Raw genomic sequence first — 16601 nt, forward strand, 5'->3', positions numbered from 1 at the left:
AGAAATACAAAATGACCTGAGTAAAACCCAAAATGACCTCAAACGCACTCAAATGACTACATAAAGACACAAAACTACCACAAGTAGACAAAAAATGACCTGCACTTTACCTTACATCTTAAAGTAACATCTCCAGATATCTTGGTTTGTCAAAGAGACAGCCCAACACCCACAGATAATCAGTTTACGCTGATATACAAGCAGGAAGTGGGTGTAGTTTCCAGCTTTTTCTTGCAGAATGACAACAGTAAACAATAATAACCAATTAATTTTCTGCAATCAATTAACTGCTCTTGGATTGTGATCAGTAAAATAAGCCAGTGCCAGTACTAGGAGTGGGTAGTACAAGGACTTTATAAATGTGATGTAGAATAATGATGTGGTGTGAAAGAATAAATTCACACACAGATCCAAACACTATTGTTTTAATGGCACTAAGATGAGCACTGTGGTTTTATCCCTGCTGTCAGTTATCTGTTATTCCAGTAAACTGTGAATGTCACGTTGGCTCTCTAGTACCATGTACATGGCTGTGGGCTGTGGGGTAATTTCATAACTGTGCCTTGTGAAGAAGACCACCAACAATCTTATGCAACTCTGCTCTTTAAAAAAAAAAAAAAAACCCTGCCCATTTTAGTCTGAGTCTTTGCACTCTGGCCCAAAGCATCACCTCTTATCATCAATATGGGTGGCAAATGAATAAAATAAAAAAAACAGCTGAGTGTTTAAAAATAAATAGCCAATAAATATCTTATAAATGTCTGTGCAGCTGAGCATTAGCAGTAAATGCCAGGTTACATCAGTATTGTTTATCTGAGCCTACTTTGGGACATTGGAGTGTTCTAGCAGGCACACAGCACATCAAACATGGGTACGGCAGTGTTTTCAGTCGGTAGGCGTCTTGCACTCTCCCTCTCTCTCTCTCTCTCCACTTGACTTTAATTCGGTCTAGTACGCGTCATCCTTACGGACTCGCCTCCACGCATTGTGGGCTATACTTTCAGCCTGGACCACTATAAAAAAAATCAAACACAAACATAAACAAAAACAAACAGAACCCAGCTGACATTACCGCCGCCTACATAACCTCCTTCTTCCCCTCTCACTGTATGTGTGTGTGTGTGTGTGTGTGTGTGTGTGTTTAGGAGGTGGGGGGGACTTTTGGAGAAGCGGAGGGTGAATTTGTTTGAGCACACGCTGTCAGGAGGAGCTGATGTGAGCGCTGCATCAAGTGCGCGGCGGTGATGCTCCCGTATAAAACAGCCCGCTGTATTTTGGCACAGAGGGGGATGCATCAGTTTAACCCTCGGCTCTGCCCTCCGGACTCGCCCATACAGTATTCAGCCTAGATAAGTTGAGGGCATGTGTGGTTTTATTGTGAGGAATCCTGCCGCACGATATTCCTGAGGATCTCTCTCTTGTTCGGTTTTTTTTCTTCTCCTCTCTTCAACTTCGATGGCTTGAGTGGCCCATTTGCACTCATGCTTGCAGCCGAGGAGGGATGTAAGGTACGGGCCATCTACCGCCCTCACATTGCACGGAGTAGCGGCGTGATTCAGGTCGCTATCTGAGTGCCAATAAGCAAAGAAACTACTTTCGAGATGTGAATTATCGAGATTTGGTACTCATTCCACCGGCTCGCCTGTCCTATGCTACCGACAACGGGATTTCAAGAGGAAAATGATTGTGGCATAAACTATTTCTGGAGACGCTTGTCACAGATATCGCCGCTGAACTGGACAGGGTGGATGGTTATTTCCCAAACAGTTCAAGCCTATGTATACTGCATTCATTTGTTGGAATCGCTGCCTAGTATCTTCGAGAACAGCGCAAGAGGAATGCTGGTTCAAGATCTAATGCCATTTACTTTAAGTTTTTGGCCTTTTTTCTTCGGTCATTGCCTTCTTTCACTGTTTTTACTCTCATGCCAGGTAAGGATCATGCTCAGGCGCGCCGCTTGTCATTTTACGCATGAGAAGATGTTGCACTAATGTACCTGGAATTTGATTTACTGGATGGATAAGGAGTGTTTTTAAGTAACTTATTATGCTGCAATCAATGTGCAATGAATTGTGTGTTTACACCAGATGTTGGGATCACCAGTGCACCTCTGTTTAGGAAATACTGACAGGCATGCATGTGTAGAGTTTCCAGTAAGGCATGAGAAACACACACACACACACACACACACACACACACACACAGACACTCAGCTCTCTTGTAGTGGGAACATGGAGTAGCCAACTGTGTTTTTATGATAACAATATTCAGTTATCCCACCAGGATCCCTGCAGCAGGCATATGTTAGTGATGAGTATTCTAACCTCTGCCCCGTGCTGCTGCCTACAGATAGTGGTGAGCTGTTGTTCACACGCACGCAGTGTTGCCAGGGTTCATGTGTAATGTGATCTGCTTGAGTTTCCAAGTCCACCCACGCACACTCCTCGGGGCAGCCTGCTGCCCACTCTGTTGGTGGGTGGTTTCTTACAGGGAGCGGGCTGCAGCCATAGACGTGATACTATTCTGCATGTACTACATACACAGCAGCCCCGGTGACAACAACACTGTGAGCCGTGATACAAAAAAGAATGCTGAGAGGATATCCACAGTGCTGCTAACTAAGAGGCTGCTGAGTGTTCAAGCATCTCCATTTGTGCTGCACGGTGTTGTGCTAAAGGCACTCATGAGTAATGCACTGAAGGACAGTGGCTCAGTCATTTCAATGTCTCTCTCTTTCTCTCTCCCTCACCATAAGGGAGAACTCCAGAGGTCATGCTCACGGACTGTGGCGGAGAAAGTTAGTGAACAGTGCCAGCTGGCATGCCACTGTAGAAGATACCCTCCCCTTCCCCCTCCGCCGCCTCCACCGCCTCCCCCACGGCTACTGGGCACCACAGGTAAGGCTCCCAGCTCAGGCTCCCAGGTTTCACACCTGCCTCGCTCCAAGTCTGTCTCACTCTCAGTCTGCTCTCGCCCCACAGTTGGATCTCTCATTCCTAGCCAAACGCAGGTGTCGAGCAACTGGCTAGTCTCAAGGAACTGTTTTGACGTGCAGTGTTTCCTTTTATGCTCAAAAGAAAAATCTACCATCAGCCCCCTGAGATTACTGTGTGAGCGCCCGTGCATGGGCACTGTTTTGCACATGTGCGTCTGTGCGTGTGATAGAGCCAGCAGGATGTTGACAGCTGAACACAGGACTAATTTATGCTGGGTCTGACCTTGGGGAGTACCCAGCTGCCTGTGAAATCCATGCCTGCTGGGCTGCCAAGCTCAGTGGTTCAGTAGTAGGGTTTCCCCCGGAGGACCCCTGATTAAAACACAGATGAGTTAATTAAATTAGCTTTAATTTGATAGAGATAAGGGGCTAATGAACCAGCCCAGTACTTTTAGCTTCGTTTTGAAGTTGAGCTGGCGGCAATGAGGGTGTGTGTGTTTTGTGTGTCGGTGCTTGTACACAACAAGCGAGTATATCTGTTGGGATCCACTGCCTGTTGCAGCAGTTCTCCCTCCGACACTCCCTCTGAGATGGTAAATCCATTGACAGATAGGCGAACATATTTCACCAGCCTGCTCGCGGAGAGTTGATATGATTTGTATGAAGTCCCGAGCACCTTAATGAACAGTGCACTGAAATATGGGACAAGCGATGCTGATGATGCAGCCATTCTGAGCTATTACTGTGACTCTTTAGAATCACTCACCCTGAGCCCTTAATATTATGAGTAGGGAGGCGCACTTAATCATCAAAGTCTCAACAGGCAGCAGTGTAAAGGTTTTAATCAATCAGTTCCAATGATTTCTTTCCATCTGATCAATTTAAAAGGACCTCTTTCCCTCCTGACTCACCATGTGAGCTACCTCTCAAGACTTATAGACCCTTCTGTAAATGTTGGTCACTGCATTAATGCTGTCAGGACCATCTGACTGTACGCTAAGGTGGTGGTGGTGGTGGTGGGGGGTTGAACGCCCAATTACAGCCAACGCATGAGTGGAACTCTGAACGCTGCATCTATAAACAGCAGTGTGTCATGATAAATATGATAAGCAGGCCAATTTCTATTCCTTTTCAACTTTACATGGAAATGTTTGCAGAGGGTGGAGACACCATGAATAATTCACTTTTTTTTTCTTCAGTTCTCAATTTAATCTATACAGGCGCATAATTATCTTGATATTCCTTCAGAAGCCCAATTTGCAGAACGGTTAGAGATGAAATTTTGCTTCTTTAAAAATGCAATGAATATGCATAGCTAACGTGGAAAAACTGGGACAATGGCTGAGACCTTATCTATCTGCTAAAAGTCTAAAAAAAGAGAGAGAGAGAGAGAGAGAGAGAGAGAGAGAGAGAGAGAGAGAGAGAAATTGGCACTGTTAAGTAAGTCTGTGCGTGCTAAAAATGGTTTCCGAAGTCCTTCAAAGGCATGTGCTTTATCACAATGAAGTAGATCCGTACCACTGACTGAATTAAATCCTACAGCCGTTGACAAAACGCAGGATTAAAATGGAAGTTTGGCTGAGAGGAGCTTTTAAATTCATAGTGACTTATGACGTGGTGTGCTGTACTGGGGAGAGCCGTGCCTTGTTATTTGCTCCGTAGAAATGTGCTGTGTTGGAAAATAATCCACAGCATTACTAAGGAGTATTTGTTGCTATGGTGTAAACCCTTCCTCTCATTCATAACAAAATAACTGTAAATGCAGGAGCTACGATTCTGGTACGATATGCAGCACCGTGTATTTTCTCAGGGAGCACAAAACTGGAACAAAGCAGCATCCATGGATAGATAGACGTATAGATATGCACATGACTAAACTGATTTATAGATGCTGGGAGAGCACCAAATGCAGCAGAAAGAGACGAGAGAAGTTCTGCATTACAGACACAAAGTTGCTGATGCACATAATGTTATACAACATTCCTGGTGAGTGGTCTTACACCATAGATCTAATGTGGAAAGAGCAGGAGGTTCCTGCAACAGTAATTGGTGTGGACAAGAGTGCTGGTGTAAGGAAGGCTGACGGGACCTTAAATGATTCATGGTGTCGGGTTGGATATCTTTGAACGTTGAACCTAAGACCTACAGAACAGGCGAGGACACGGCTACATCCCAACTCAGAGCAGGGAAGAAAAATTACCTCCATGCTGCCTTTGTTATCGCGTTGTATAATGCAATCACTAAGGATCTAACAACTCAAGGCAGTGCTGTGTCTAACACTGTGATCATGTTTTTAAATTTTGAACTGATTTTTACTGATTTATTTTGTTAAATGCATCCTACTGATTCTCCTTTTCTGTATCCAAATCTCTCTCCTCCTGCCCCTTCTTCTGCTCTTTTTTTTAAGTGGCAGAGCCCATGGTGCCTTTGTTGAGGCCATGGTGGATGGAGATGGACCTTATAGTGCTTGGAACAGTGGGCTGTGCCTCAGTTGTCTTCCTCCTCTCAGCCATCATCATCTGCTACAAGGCCATCAAGAGGTTGGATTATCTGTCTCTCTCTTTTTTTGTTCTGTTCTTGTAGTGCTTCAGTTAGCTCTCGCCTGCACGTGTCTCTGAAATGTTTTCAAGTGATGACATGTTGAAATAGGAACTGTCACAGGCAGGCCACTCAACATATCATGTGTAATTTGACCCAGGGGAGACTGTACTATGTCTCATGTCTCTGTTTGTGAGGCTACGATGACCCTGTCATCACCCTGCTGGGTCAGTCTGAGGTCAGAGGTTAGATCATGGAATGGGTTGTAAATGTCACGGAGAAAGATCCACTACACTTAGTCACCAGAAACATCCTATAAATTCATTTATCGAGATGCACTAAGACCTGACTTTACAACACTGTGTTGATTTTAATTTGCATAAGTGTCTAAAGCTTCCTAGAATGGCAGCTGGATTCATGAAAGTGAAAGCATGAGGCGAGCAGAGGATTCCCAAGATGCCGCTGTTGCAGCGGGAACTGTTTCCCCCATTTGGCTTATTAGAGAAAAAGGCTGCGTGAGGTTTTAGCCTGCAGCACAACCCAGACCCAATTCTCTGTGTGACATTCAGGCAGCACGGTGTCACACATGCACTCTGACATCCACGTTAATGTTCGCAGACATTTAACAAACACACACACATCGTGCAAAGCCCTGCATATTCTCAGGGAGGCATGCGGAGGATACTTGAGTGTGCACCCATCCATTAAGTCACAACATCTTTACATACGTAGATACATCATCTTGGCATATTTACACACTCTATAAAATATGGCGTAAACATTGACTCTCACACACCCATGTGAGAACAGCCACAGATGTGTGTGCTAAATCAGGGAGCTACTTCTATGTTTTATTTATGTGTATTTAAATTGATTTAGTATCATAGCTCATTGCATTTATGGAATTATATTAAGCCTGCATGCCAGATATGGCTTTCCTCAGCAGAACTCTATTTCTCCTTTCTTTAAACAACAAATAGGCAAAGTCAGGCAGTGGAAGTAATAGGTGGTTGGCTCAGGAATTCATTATGGCAATTCTCCAGCCCCTTGTGTAGCCAAGGGGCACCTTTTTTAATGCAGCAGTGGTAGGAAAGTGTTGTTGCAATACGGGCTCTAGCCCCAAACCCAAGTCATTATTTATGAATTAATTTGCGCAGTCATTCAGTCGCAGGCCACATCTTTTATACATGCAAGCGGGTCGTGTCCTGAAGCTCTGTGGGCTCTAGACTGCAGACTTTGTGCCACGCCAAGCTGCCCTCCACTCTGAATGAGGAGGGAAAAAGCACAGAGGTCCAGCCAGACTGGCCTCATTAGACATTCATTAGTCACCAGCCAATAGGAGAGCTGTCCAGGGAGAAAATGTGATTCCTTTAACGTTTATCACAGATGCTCTAATCATCTATCGTTTTCCAGAGGAAACAACACAGTGAAAAGGACAGAAAAAATGTTGTCTACGAAAGCAAGCAAAGGCAGTAATTGAGCGTCTCAGTCAATAACAATGAGAGAGAGAGGGTTTGTCAGTGAGAATAACACAGCCAGTTATATATAGCCCTTCCAGCCCCTCAGTGCTCCGGGCTTTCCCAATGAAAATCAGCTGGCCGAGGGCCAAGGCCTGAGCACCACAGACAGCAGAGGAGCTAGCTCTGCGGGTCCCAGCCCTCCTGGCCTTTTGTTATTTTTTATAATCTTTGTCTGCCAGTCATGTGTCAGAAGCAAAGGGGCTGGAAAGGAAAAACACTTCCATACAATTCTATTCAGAGTCCACAGCACCAGGGAGGCTGGTGTGTGCAAGCATAGAGAAGAGGATTCAGACACACGCTGCGTTTTAGTGTTGCTGTGCCATCCAAAGCAAAAGACATGATGCTGCAGTCCAGGCTGTCAACCATCCAAGAAGCCAAAACAAACAAAACTCAAACCAACTGATTAATGAAGCTAGATGCTTTTCCCAATCACTTACCGCTCTGGGAGGCTTGTCCAAAGACAGATAATACATCACAGCTGCTCCTGTCCAAGGGCAATACAGTATATCCAAAACACTCCACCAGAGATACAATAGAAGGAAAATACTTGTCAGGCAAAATGCTTTCAAATCCAGTATTTACTAATACATTTTTAATCTCCTCTGTTTTATTTTAGAATATTACCATACAGGCACCATCAAAACCGGTGACAGATTTTCACAGTCTGTTTTTTAATGCGTTTTCTTTGAACCATAGCATGTTACTCTAATTTCCAGATGGCTGGAGTAATTGTAAACAGCTCAACACATGTCCCAATTTCGCCATGATCCATTCCCCAAACTTCAAACAGGAATGTGCGCTGTGATTGCACAGCTTTGATATGAAATATTCATCTAACCTGTGAAGTGTTGTGTTGCCACCTGCCATGTGTCAACAGCATGGCATCTATTATTGAAGGCCTGGGTAGAGGTCGGTTTGAGGCCCCAGTGCTTTGCCCTGTGTGGCGGCCCGAAGCGACACGGTCAGTCTGTGCAAAGATTACATCCTGGGAGAAATAAACAGGGCCGAGGCACCATCCAGCAGGCAATAGATCACCACTGTCAGACGCGATTTTACAGCATAAATGAAATACTGACCTGTCAAAAATATTCCAGATTAAAATTATCGGTGAGCTGCAAGGAAGTTGCATAACGCTAAACGAATATCGACCCCGCCAACTTTTTATTCCAAGGAGAAGAATCTCCAGACTGGCTGTAAACACTGCTGTCTGTCCCTCAGAGAAAACTTTGGTATATCCCAACTCCCCTAGCTGCGGCTGCATCAGCCAATTGTCTCCCCCGCGGCACAATGTGTTTCCACCCTGGGGCTGGACAGTTTCTATTCTGAGGCTTTCCCCAGGTTCCACGGGGACACAGCAAGCAGCATCTGTCCTACATGGCCAGCATGTATCCCTAGTGTCCTAAGCCATACGACCCCTCCCAGCTGACAGAGTCCCACAGGAAGTCTTAGTCATCGCTTACGCTTTGTTTACAACTTTGCTCAGGAGCCATTAGCTCACATCACCTCCAACAACCCCGGCAACTGCAGATTGAATGCGGTGTGCGACATTTCAGGCAACAGTAATTCAAAATGATCATATATAACACTCCAATCATTAACACAAATGTATCATAATTAATCCGAGACTATAAAATGGCAGAGAAAGCTCAATATACAGTGTTAAAGGGACAGTTCATTCCAAATCAAAAATACACATTTTCCATCTTACTTGTGGTGCTATTTACAAATCAAGATTGTTTTGAGTTCCCGAGTGTTGGGGGGTATTGGCCATAAAGATGTCTGCCTTCCCTCCAGTGTAAAACTAGATGGCACTCAGCTTGTGGTGCCCAAAGCACCCTCCAAAAAACTCAACAGCAGTGTCTCTTTTCAGAAATCATGACCCGGTTACTCAAGATAATCTGCAGACCTTGTTGTGAGAAGTTTCATGTAAGAGCTATATTCTTTCTACTTAAGCACACCCTCAAACCGTATTATGGTGCAGAAGGAAGCGTGCCTCTACTGCAGGTCCTCAGGAAGTATGCCAGGCTTTGAAGCCATTTTTTTTAATCCAACGTCTGAGTCCTTCATGTGATGCCATTCAGCCAAAAATGACTTTTCCCCGCAGACTTACATTGTGAAAGAGACGTCTGTAAATCAGTGGATACATTTTTTGAGTGCCACAATCCTGACAAAATGACTTGTTGGCTATCAGAATTTGATTTATTGGGTCCAATAACATTTGGAAAAGCCAGAGGAGCTGCACGAATAAATCATCTTATCCCCATTTAAGTTGGCGGACTAATCTCTAGTGGGTCTCTAGTGTGCCTGCTCTATGGGCCTAATAATGCAGAAGCAGTGACAATCATCTGGTTAATTTTATGTGTGACGTTTTTGGCTTCATGCACCACTGAGTAACTTTCATCGGATTGAACAGGGTTCAGCCTCCAACGCTGTATCCTGTTCTCTCTATACATCCATTATGTACTGCTAGCTCACCTAGCACCACTGAGCCAGCTAACATTAGAGCTGAGCCAAGAAGGAGGACATTAATGTTTACTAATTACATCCTGTGCTGTCACAAGCATGAGCCCCTCGTCCATAAGTAGATGCACGCTTCCCTTTGCACCATTATATGGTTGCCAGGCGTAGTAAGGTAAAGAGAAAATAGTTCCTACATGAAATTGCTCACAAGGTCTGTGGATTATCTTGAGTATCCGAGTTGTGATTTTTGGGGAGAGACATTGCTGCTTAGTATTTTTTTCTTTGGCGCTTTGAGCACCACAAGCTGAGTGCCATCTAGTTTAATTATTTTTGAGAGAAGGCAGATGTCTCTATGGCTGATATTTTCAACATTCAGTAGCTCACACCGAAACAATCTAGACTGACAAAACGCACTACAGGTAAAAGGAGAAAATATGTATTTTTGATTTTGGGATGAACTGTCCCTTCAGTTAAAAGTAAAACATAGTTAGTATTATGTATATGACTTTTATTTTTGTTGATCCATTTATAAGAAGTCTATAGCTCTGTGAGGCTGTAGCTACTCAGACACAGCCATGCTTGTAGCTAAATGCTAACATTCTCACACTGACAATGCTAAATCTGATGCTAAGCAGGTGTAATGTTCACCATGATCCCCATCTCAGTTTGGTGTGTTAGCCATCTAACATTTACTAATCAGCACTAAACACATCAACTACAGCCAAGGCTGATGGGAGAGTCATTAATTTTGCATTGGTCTTAAAGTTAGTGCAATTTACGTTGAGGGCAACTGAATGTCTACACCAAATTTTGTGGCATTCTGTCCAGTAATTATTGAGATATATCATTAAAGACAACAAATTCCAAACAAATGATGATACTAGAGACAAAGTGAGGGGATCACCAAACTTAGCAGGATTCATCCTCCAGGGAACATGAATGTCTGCAAGATTTCATGACAATCCCTCCATCAGTTGTTGATAAATTTCAGTTTGGACCAAAGTGGTGGACTGCAGAGTGAAATTGCCATCACTAGAATCATGTTAGCTGAAAATGAAAGAGCATGCAAACTGAGAGTGTTTATTGTTTAAACCCCATTGTGGTTTTTATTTTATTTTTTACGGAGAAACTCTTTAAAGACTGGCAAAGCATGACTTTGTTGACAGATGAAAGTGTCTCAAGGAGGTGGAGGGGCGGAGGTGGTTCAAGGCGCTGAAATGACAGCTGAAAAACAGCCAAGACAGGAACAGTTTTAAAAGCTGACAGCAACAAGATGGTTGATTAACAGGTGTGGCAAAATGAGTTTGGCCAAAGTGTATGGGAGCAACGAAAAAGGGACAGCAGACAAATTGAGTCGACAGCAGGGAGAAAATGACCAATATGAGCATGTGCAGGAAAACTCCACATCCTAATTTGACATTTACCAGACTACCCATCATATTATATCCTAGAGAAATGTCGCAAAAACACATTTTACATGACAGAAATTGGAAGACATTACATCAGCTGTCCATTTTTATTTTACAGCCTCAGTGTAAGACAGTGTGTAAATACATGAGATATAATGCAATCCAGTGTGAGAGGCATATAATAAATGCTACAGTTTTAAAGCTTGCAGTGTATGCATGGTGCATTTTTTGCTGAAATCTAAAGGTGTTAATTTAACTCAATGGTAGGGCTTTGAGTTCATAGACATAATGACAGAAAGAATATAATGAAATATTGTATGACAACAGCACAAAATGCTTTGTAGCTTTGCTATTTTTTAACCTGGACCCTATTTTGTCATGTTTTTGTGTCTAAATGGGAACAACAATTTTTGAAATTGGTCCAGTATTGAGCGACAGGGCTGCGTCAGGGCTGCAGCCAGCAGCGGAGAAACAGGTTATGTACATCCAGTAAAAGTGCTTGTTTTTGCCACTTACCGACTCAAATTGTTATACTAAGTGTCTTACAATATCGTGGAATGGATTTCCTACAGAGATAGACCTGTTTGTTAAAGAGAAGGATCCTTTTTTTTTAAAAAAAAAAACAAGGCACAGCCCTGAAACACCTCTGCCTATCAATGTAAAATCCACTTCATTCAGAGTCAACAGTAACAAAATAAAAGTCACAAAAGCTACCTTAGTTCATCCCTCCACTCTCCGAACAATAACCAACTCTGGTTTGGTTGAAATAAATCCTTAACTCACCCAGTTAGATGTGAAATATGCTTACTGTATACACACTTAAATTACTAGTTATTTAAATGGAGTCTGGTGGGTTTGGTGAAGGTGATTTAGGGGCTGTTTCTGGTTAAACAAAAAGGATCCTACCCTTTAACAAAAAGGTCTATCTCTGTAGATCCTTTCCATGATGTTGTCAGACACTTCTAATGACAATCTGAGCCTGTCAGTGGCAAAACGAGCACTTTGGATGGTGCACAAATGCCCCAAATGGTTACATGGCAGCTTCTTTCAGTGTCTTGCTCAATATGGGGCCAGTTTCAAAAAATGTTGTCTTCATTAGTAAATTTGGCACAAAAAAGTGACAAAATAGGGGTCCAGGTTGAAAAGTAGGTTAGCCGTTAAAGCTAGTCTATATTTTTGCTGAACTTTCGCCATTTCTGTCACAAGTGGCAATCATGGTGTTATGGCATATGCTAAAATGCAGTGCACAGAAGCACAAGTAAAAAGGAGTCCTAAAGTCAGTTAACTAACTCAGTAATTGTCACTTGCACAGCAACATCTATCCAAAGTCAGCTAAGACCAGCAGTCATACCAGGACAGAAAAGGCTGTAGCAGCTAAACCTCTGAGTATACTGATTTGCGTAACAGTGCTTTGTATTGTTCATGAATTTAACTTTTCATTTGTGAGAGTAAGATTGTGTTATTTATTCTTTTTTAAAGTTACATATCACTTTAAAAAATAATTATAATGCCCTCATATCTTCATCCTCTCTGACACAGTCTCATCAAAAACTAAACATACCACACTTGACAAACGTAATTTTTCTCGCGGGGCTGTTGTACTGGATTGCATTATGTCATGTATGAGCTCATATTACCCTGTAAGGATTCCCTCGCTGCACAATGCCCCGAGAAGGGAAGAAGATTTGTGCTGGACTGGACTTGGAATGACTGTTCGTCAAAGTCGGACCGGCCAGCCAGGGCTTTCAGAGGAGAGCAGAGAAGACGCTGAGCTAAGATGTCGCTCAAGGGTCCTCTGTGGCAATGAAGGCATAGTACAGTGTTGAGTGGGACAATGACTGTACTAACTGTATTCAGATCCGTCTCTGAGTTACATAAGCCCGAGCAGGGGAGAGCAGCTGAGGGGGTCGGTGCAGAAGCCACAGTACACTGGACAAATATAATAACCACAAAGGCACCAAGGAGTGCATGAAAAGGGCTGCATTGAATGATACTGCTCTTCACAGGCCAGTAGCAGCAAGGGGATCATGTGTTGCAGCTTTACTTTGCACCGCAACGTACTCATAGAAAGGACAGAGTACTACAGCGCAACCAGTGTTGAGAGGAGGTTATGTTGCTATTGATGTTATTCCCAAGTTGTTTTGACAGCCACACACATACTCATTACTTATGGGGAAGATTGCATCTACCAGTCAGAGTAGGTAATTGCCTTATCCCCCGTGTTGCAATGTATCTTTCCCTCCCGTCTCCTTGCAATAGTGACCTTTGAATATTGAACTTATTAGAACGGATCGCTGAGACCAGTGTATGCACCCAGTGCAGCCCGAGAAATCAAATCAGCCGAAAGGTTAACAGTCCAGAAACTCTGTTTAATGACATGGCCTTCAGCTGAGGGCAAATGTAACTCTCTTGTCAAGGAATCCTCACTTTATGAAAATGTCTATTTGCAGGAAACCACTACGAAAAGAGGAGAACGGGACAAGTCGTGGGGAATACGCCATGAGCATCCGTAACAAGAAGGCCATGGGTACGAACAACACTGTGGTATAGACTGTCTCCTGCTAGGCGCAGGAAGTGACATCACCATAACCGTCTGTCACCTTACCTCCCCCCCGAATACAACGATCCCTTCTCACCCAGAATGCAACAGGGTTTTACCCAAGGTTTTCAAATAGGTAAACCTTCCCTCTTTGCTTGGCATGTTGCCCGGACTGAAGACACCATTCAGCTCAAGAGGAGCTGCAAAAGATGGAAGGGAGAGGAAAAAAAAGTCAAACCAGAAAGGACGGAGAGAGAAATCCACAAACCCCCATGGTGTCAAAAGTGGCACAGCAGGCTGAACATTATGCTCTTAGTAACAGCAAGTGTTGCTGACAGGCTGGTTGGCTGCTGGCTGGAGAGGGACTGTCTGCCAGTCTGCTGCAGATCCAGACTTCACACACTGTTGACATCTGCAATGGAACAACAGACAATACAGCATCCCTGCAGTCCCACGGGCGGCCAGACAGGACAAGCCCATCACACACAATAAATAACTTGCATGCAGTTTTTACAGAGAATGCAACATTTTTTTTATAGTCCGATCCCGACACTGTCCATCTTTGGTTCTCCATTTTTTTTTTGAGACAGATGCTTTGTGAGAGGCATGATGTTCCTGTCGGCCCTGGCTCTGAGATGTGGATTCATCTGACTATGCAATTTAAAGAAATCCATATATTAAAAAAAAACAGGAGCAACAACATCAACATGGGACATTCTGGTTATTTTACCATGCCAAAAATGCCACTGAAGACTTAGGCTCAATGTAATATACTCCAGTCATTCATCAATTTATTTGCTCCATTTATTTACTTATCTACTTTTGAATTTATTTTTCTACTTAAAAGAAAAAAAAACTGTCTTGTAAGTTACTCACATCTTTCTCAAACATCTTAATGAATTCATTTTATTTCTTGATAGCTCTGTTTTTTAAAGTGAATAATTTATAAACCATATAATTCATTTGTGATGCTCCGATGCTTTAAGCCTGCTGTCAGTTTGTTGAGACACTGATGCAGAAAACGTGCTTGCTCTGCAAAGAGTTTTGGTATCAGTTGTTTTGTCTCTGGGTGTTTGATATGCTTTTCTCTGTTTCCCCGAGACCTCAGCTAAAAAAAAGTCAGGGGTCTCTATGATGTGCTATGTGAATGTGTGTTTTCCAAACATTATTTCTGTGCTGCATCATATGTCAGTCCCCATTTTTGATTTGTTATCTCAATGCAAGCCCCCCCTCTACAAGTTAAACCTGCTATCACAAGTCATTTTGTTAAATCTTGTTGTTTCAGTCTTGGGGCCAGCTAGATGCCTTCAGCCATGCTTTGTTTGGATTTGACAATCTTCATTTTTCTGTCTGTCAAGAAGGGCTTAGCCCATCGCTATAGAAACAGGGGACATGAGCCCAGGGCTGACCTTGTGACTGGTGAGAGACAGGAGACTTAGCCAATAGCCAGAGATCAGGTTGCACAGCGGATGGCCTCAGCAGCGATGTGTGTGTGTGTGTGTGTGTGTGTGTGTGTGTGTGTGTGTGTGTGTGCGTGCGTGCGTGCGTGCGTGCGTGCGTGCGTGTGTGTGTGACTCAGTGCTGTCACAGGCATCCTCCACATCCCCCCTGGAAAAACACAACTGAGCTGAACTGGAGCATCACTCAACGCTGCTCTGCTTTTATACATTAAATCTGCGTGTGTCTGTGTGTGTGCATGCGTCAGTGTGTGTGTGAGAGTGAGTGTGTGTCTGTCTGTCTGTCTGTGAGTGTGCATGCAGATGAGTGTACTCAGTGAGAGTGGGCTGTACTCTGTGGCTGTCAGTTAAGTATAGATATTGGCTAAACTGTGGAAAAATTGGAAAAACACATGCTTGCATCTAAACATGCAGAGATATTAACTAACAGTATACCCCACCATGTACCTATATGAGAGAAATGATGGATGCATGAATGTAAATATTGATATTTAAATATCTGCCTTCTGGACTGTTAATTAATGTACAGTGTAACAGAACATATGTTTATACATAGTAAAACTTAAACAATGTGCTACCATTTAGAATTATGTCAATGTTGTCATGTTGATGGAGCAAGCCATTAATGTATATATGGCAATCAATAGTACACACACAATTTATGCATTATACCAAACAGATAGAAAGATGTGCATAAGTTGATTTCATTGCTGAGTTTTTCAGTTGTAAATAAAACTGTACATAACAACAGAGCTACAGTCTATTGTGTTTAAAAAAAAAAGCTACATGTGCAGATATGACACTGTTGTTATGCTATGGCAGACAACCTGTACCTGTGTGTGGCGAAAGGTGATAAAAGTGCGACTGTTATATTTAGCCTGTGCCCATCCTGTGTGCACTGCGCTGCGCTGTGTTGTGTTGTTCATGTCTTGGGCAGAGAGCTGTGCTGGCCCTGTCTCCTGGGCCCCCCGCAGCGGAGGACATTCTCAGTTCTCAGTCTGTCTCACACAGCGCATCTTTAATGAACTGCGATTACCAAGCGTATTGCTCTCCATGGGGCTTAATGACGCAAACAAGAAAACTTATAGGGTTTGCATATTGTGCTCGCAGTGGGCTCGATTAATAACCATGTGACGAAAAATCACGGATGTGTGCTAAGGATTTCTGCAGCCAAAGCAAGAATGCAAGTTGCTCTAACAAAATTAGGGTTTAATCGGAAGCTAAGAGGAGGTGGTGGATTCACCTCTGCGAAAAAGGCTGCACTCTTACATTAAATCGTATAGACACTTTCCCATTTCTATTTTAATTTGCACATTAGCTGCGGTTAATGATGTGAAACAAACAAGGGGGACAAACCTGTACTATACAGGCTGATGCAGAGGAGCACTGAAGAGGAATGTCAATGAATTATAATGTGAATGAGGGACCATAGAGTACTTTGCCTGCCCTGCTTTAGATGTGCCACTTGATGGTAATGCCAATGGACACTCTGAGCAATTTAAACATTCATGCATTGTCCAGCCAGGGCGCTGTGGATTTCACTGTAATAAAAGCAATGTGACAGCACTAGGCGGGGGGACCAGGGATTGTCACTGTCTCAACAAGCTTTACGAGGCTCTCAGAAGGTATTTCCGTAGAGCAAAGGGGCGCTGATACACAGATTCTTTAAAATGTTGGTTCTTGAAATGGTTTTTATACAGAACTAGGGCTGCAGCCTGTGTGAGACTGGCTCTCAACCTGCTC

The 16601-nt window shown here is 43.3% G+C and overlaps 1 protein-coding gene across 1 annotated transcript; it reads left to right on the top strand.

Moving 5' to 3' along the window:
* Nucleotides 1-810: 810 nt before the first annotated feature.
* On the top strand, nucleotides 811-15610 carry LOC117267211 (proline-rich membrane anchor 1-like). The gene is made up of 4 exons (XM_033642960.2): nucleotides 811-1931; nucleotides 2756-2897; nucleotides 5343-5475; nucleotides 13313-15610. The coding sequence occupies exons 1-4, from the start codon at nucleotides 1650-1652 to the stop codon at nucleotides 13410-13412; spliced, it is 657 nt and encodes a 218-aa protein (XP_033498851.1). The 5' UTR covers nucleotides 811-1649; the 3' UTR covers nucleotides 13413-15610.
* Nucleotides 15611-16601: the final 991 nt, after the last annotated feature.

This window comes from Epinephelus lanceolatus, chromosome 15 (assembly GCF_041903045.1).
Source record: "Epinephelus lanceolatus isolate andai-2023 chromosome 15, ASM4190304v1, whole genome shotgun sequence".
NCBI lineage: Eukaryota > Metazoa > Chordata > Actinopteri > Perciformes > Serranidae > Epinephelus > Epinephelus lanceolatus.

Coding starts and splice junctions, on each gene's coding strand:
- LOC117267211 (XM_033642960.2), top strand. CDS start 1,650: ATGCTACCGACAACGGGATTTCAAGAGGAAAATGATTGTGGCATAAAC. Junction 1,932..2,755: donor TGTTTTTACTCTCATGCCAG/GTAAGGATCATG, acceptor CCTCACCATAAG/GGAGAACTCCAGAGGTCATG. Junction 5,476..13,312: donor TGCTACAAGGCCATCAAGAG/GTTGGATTATCT, acceptor GTCTATTTGCAG/GAAACCACTACGAAAAGAGG.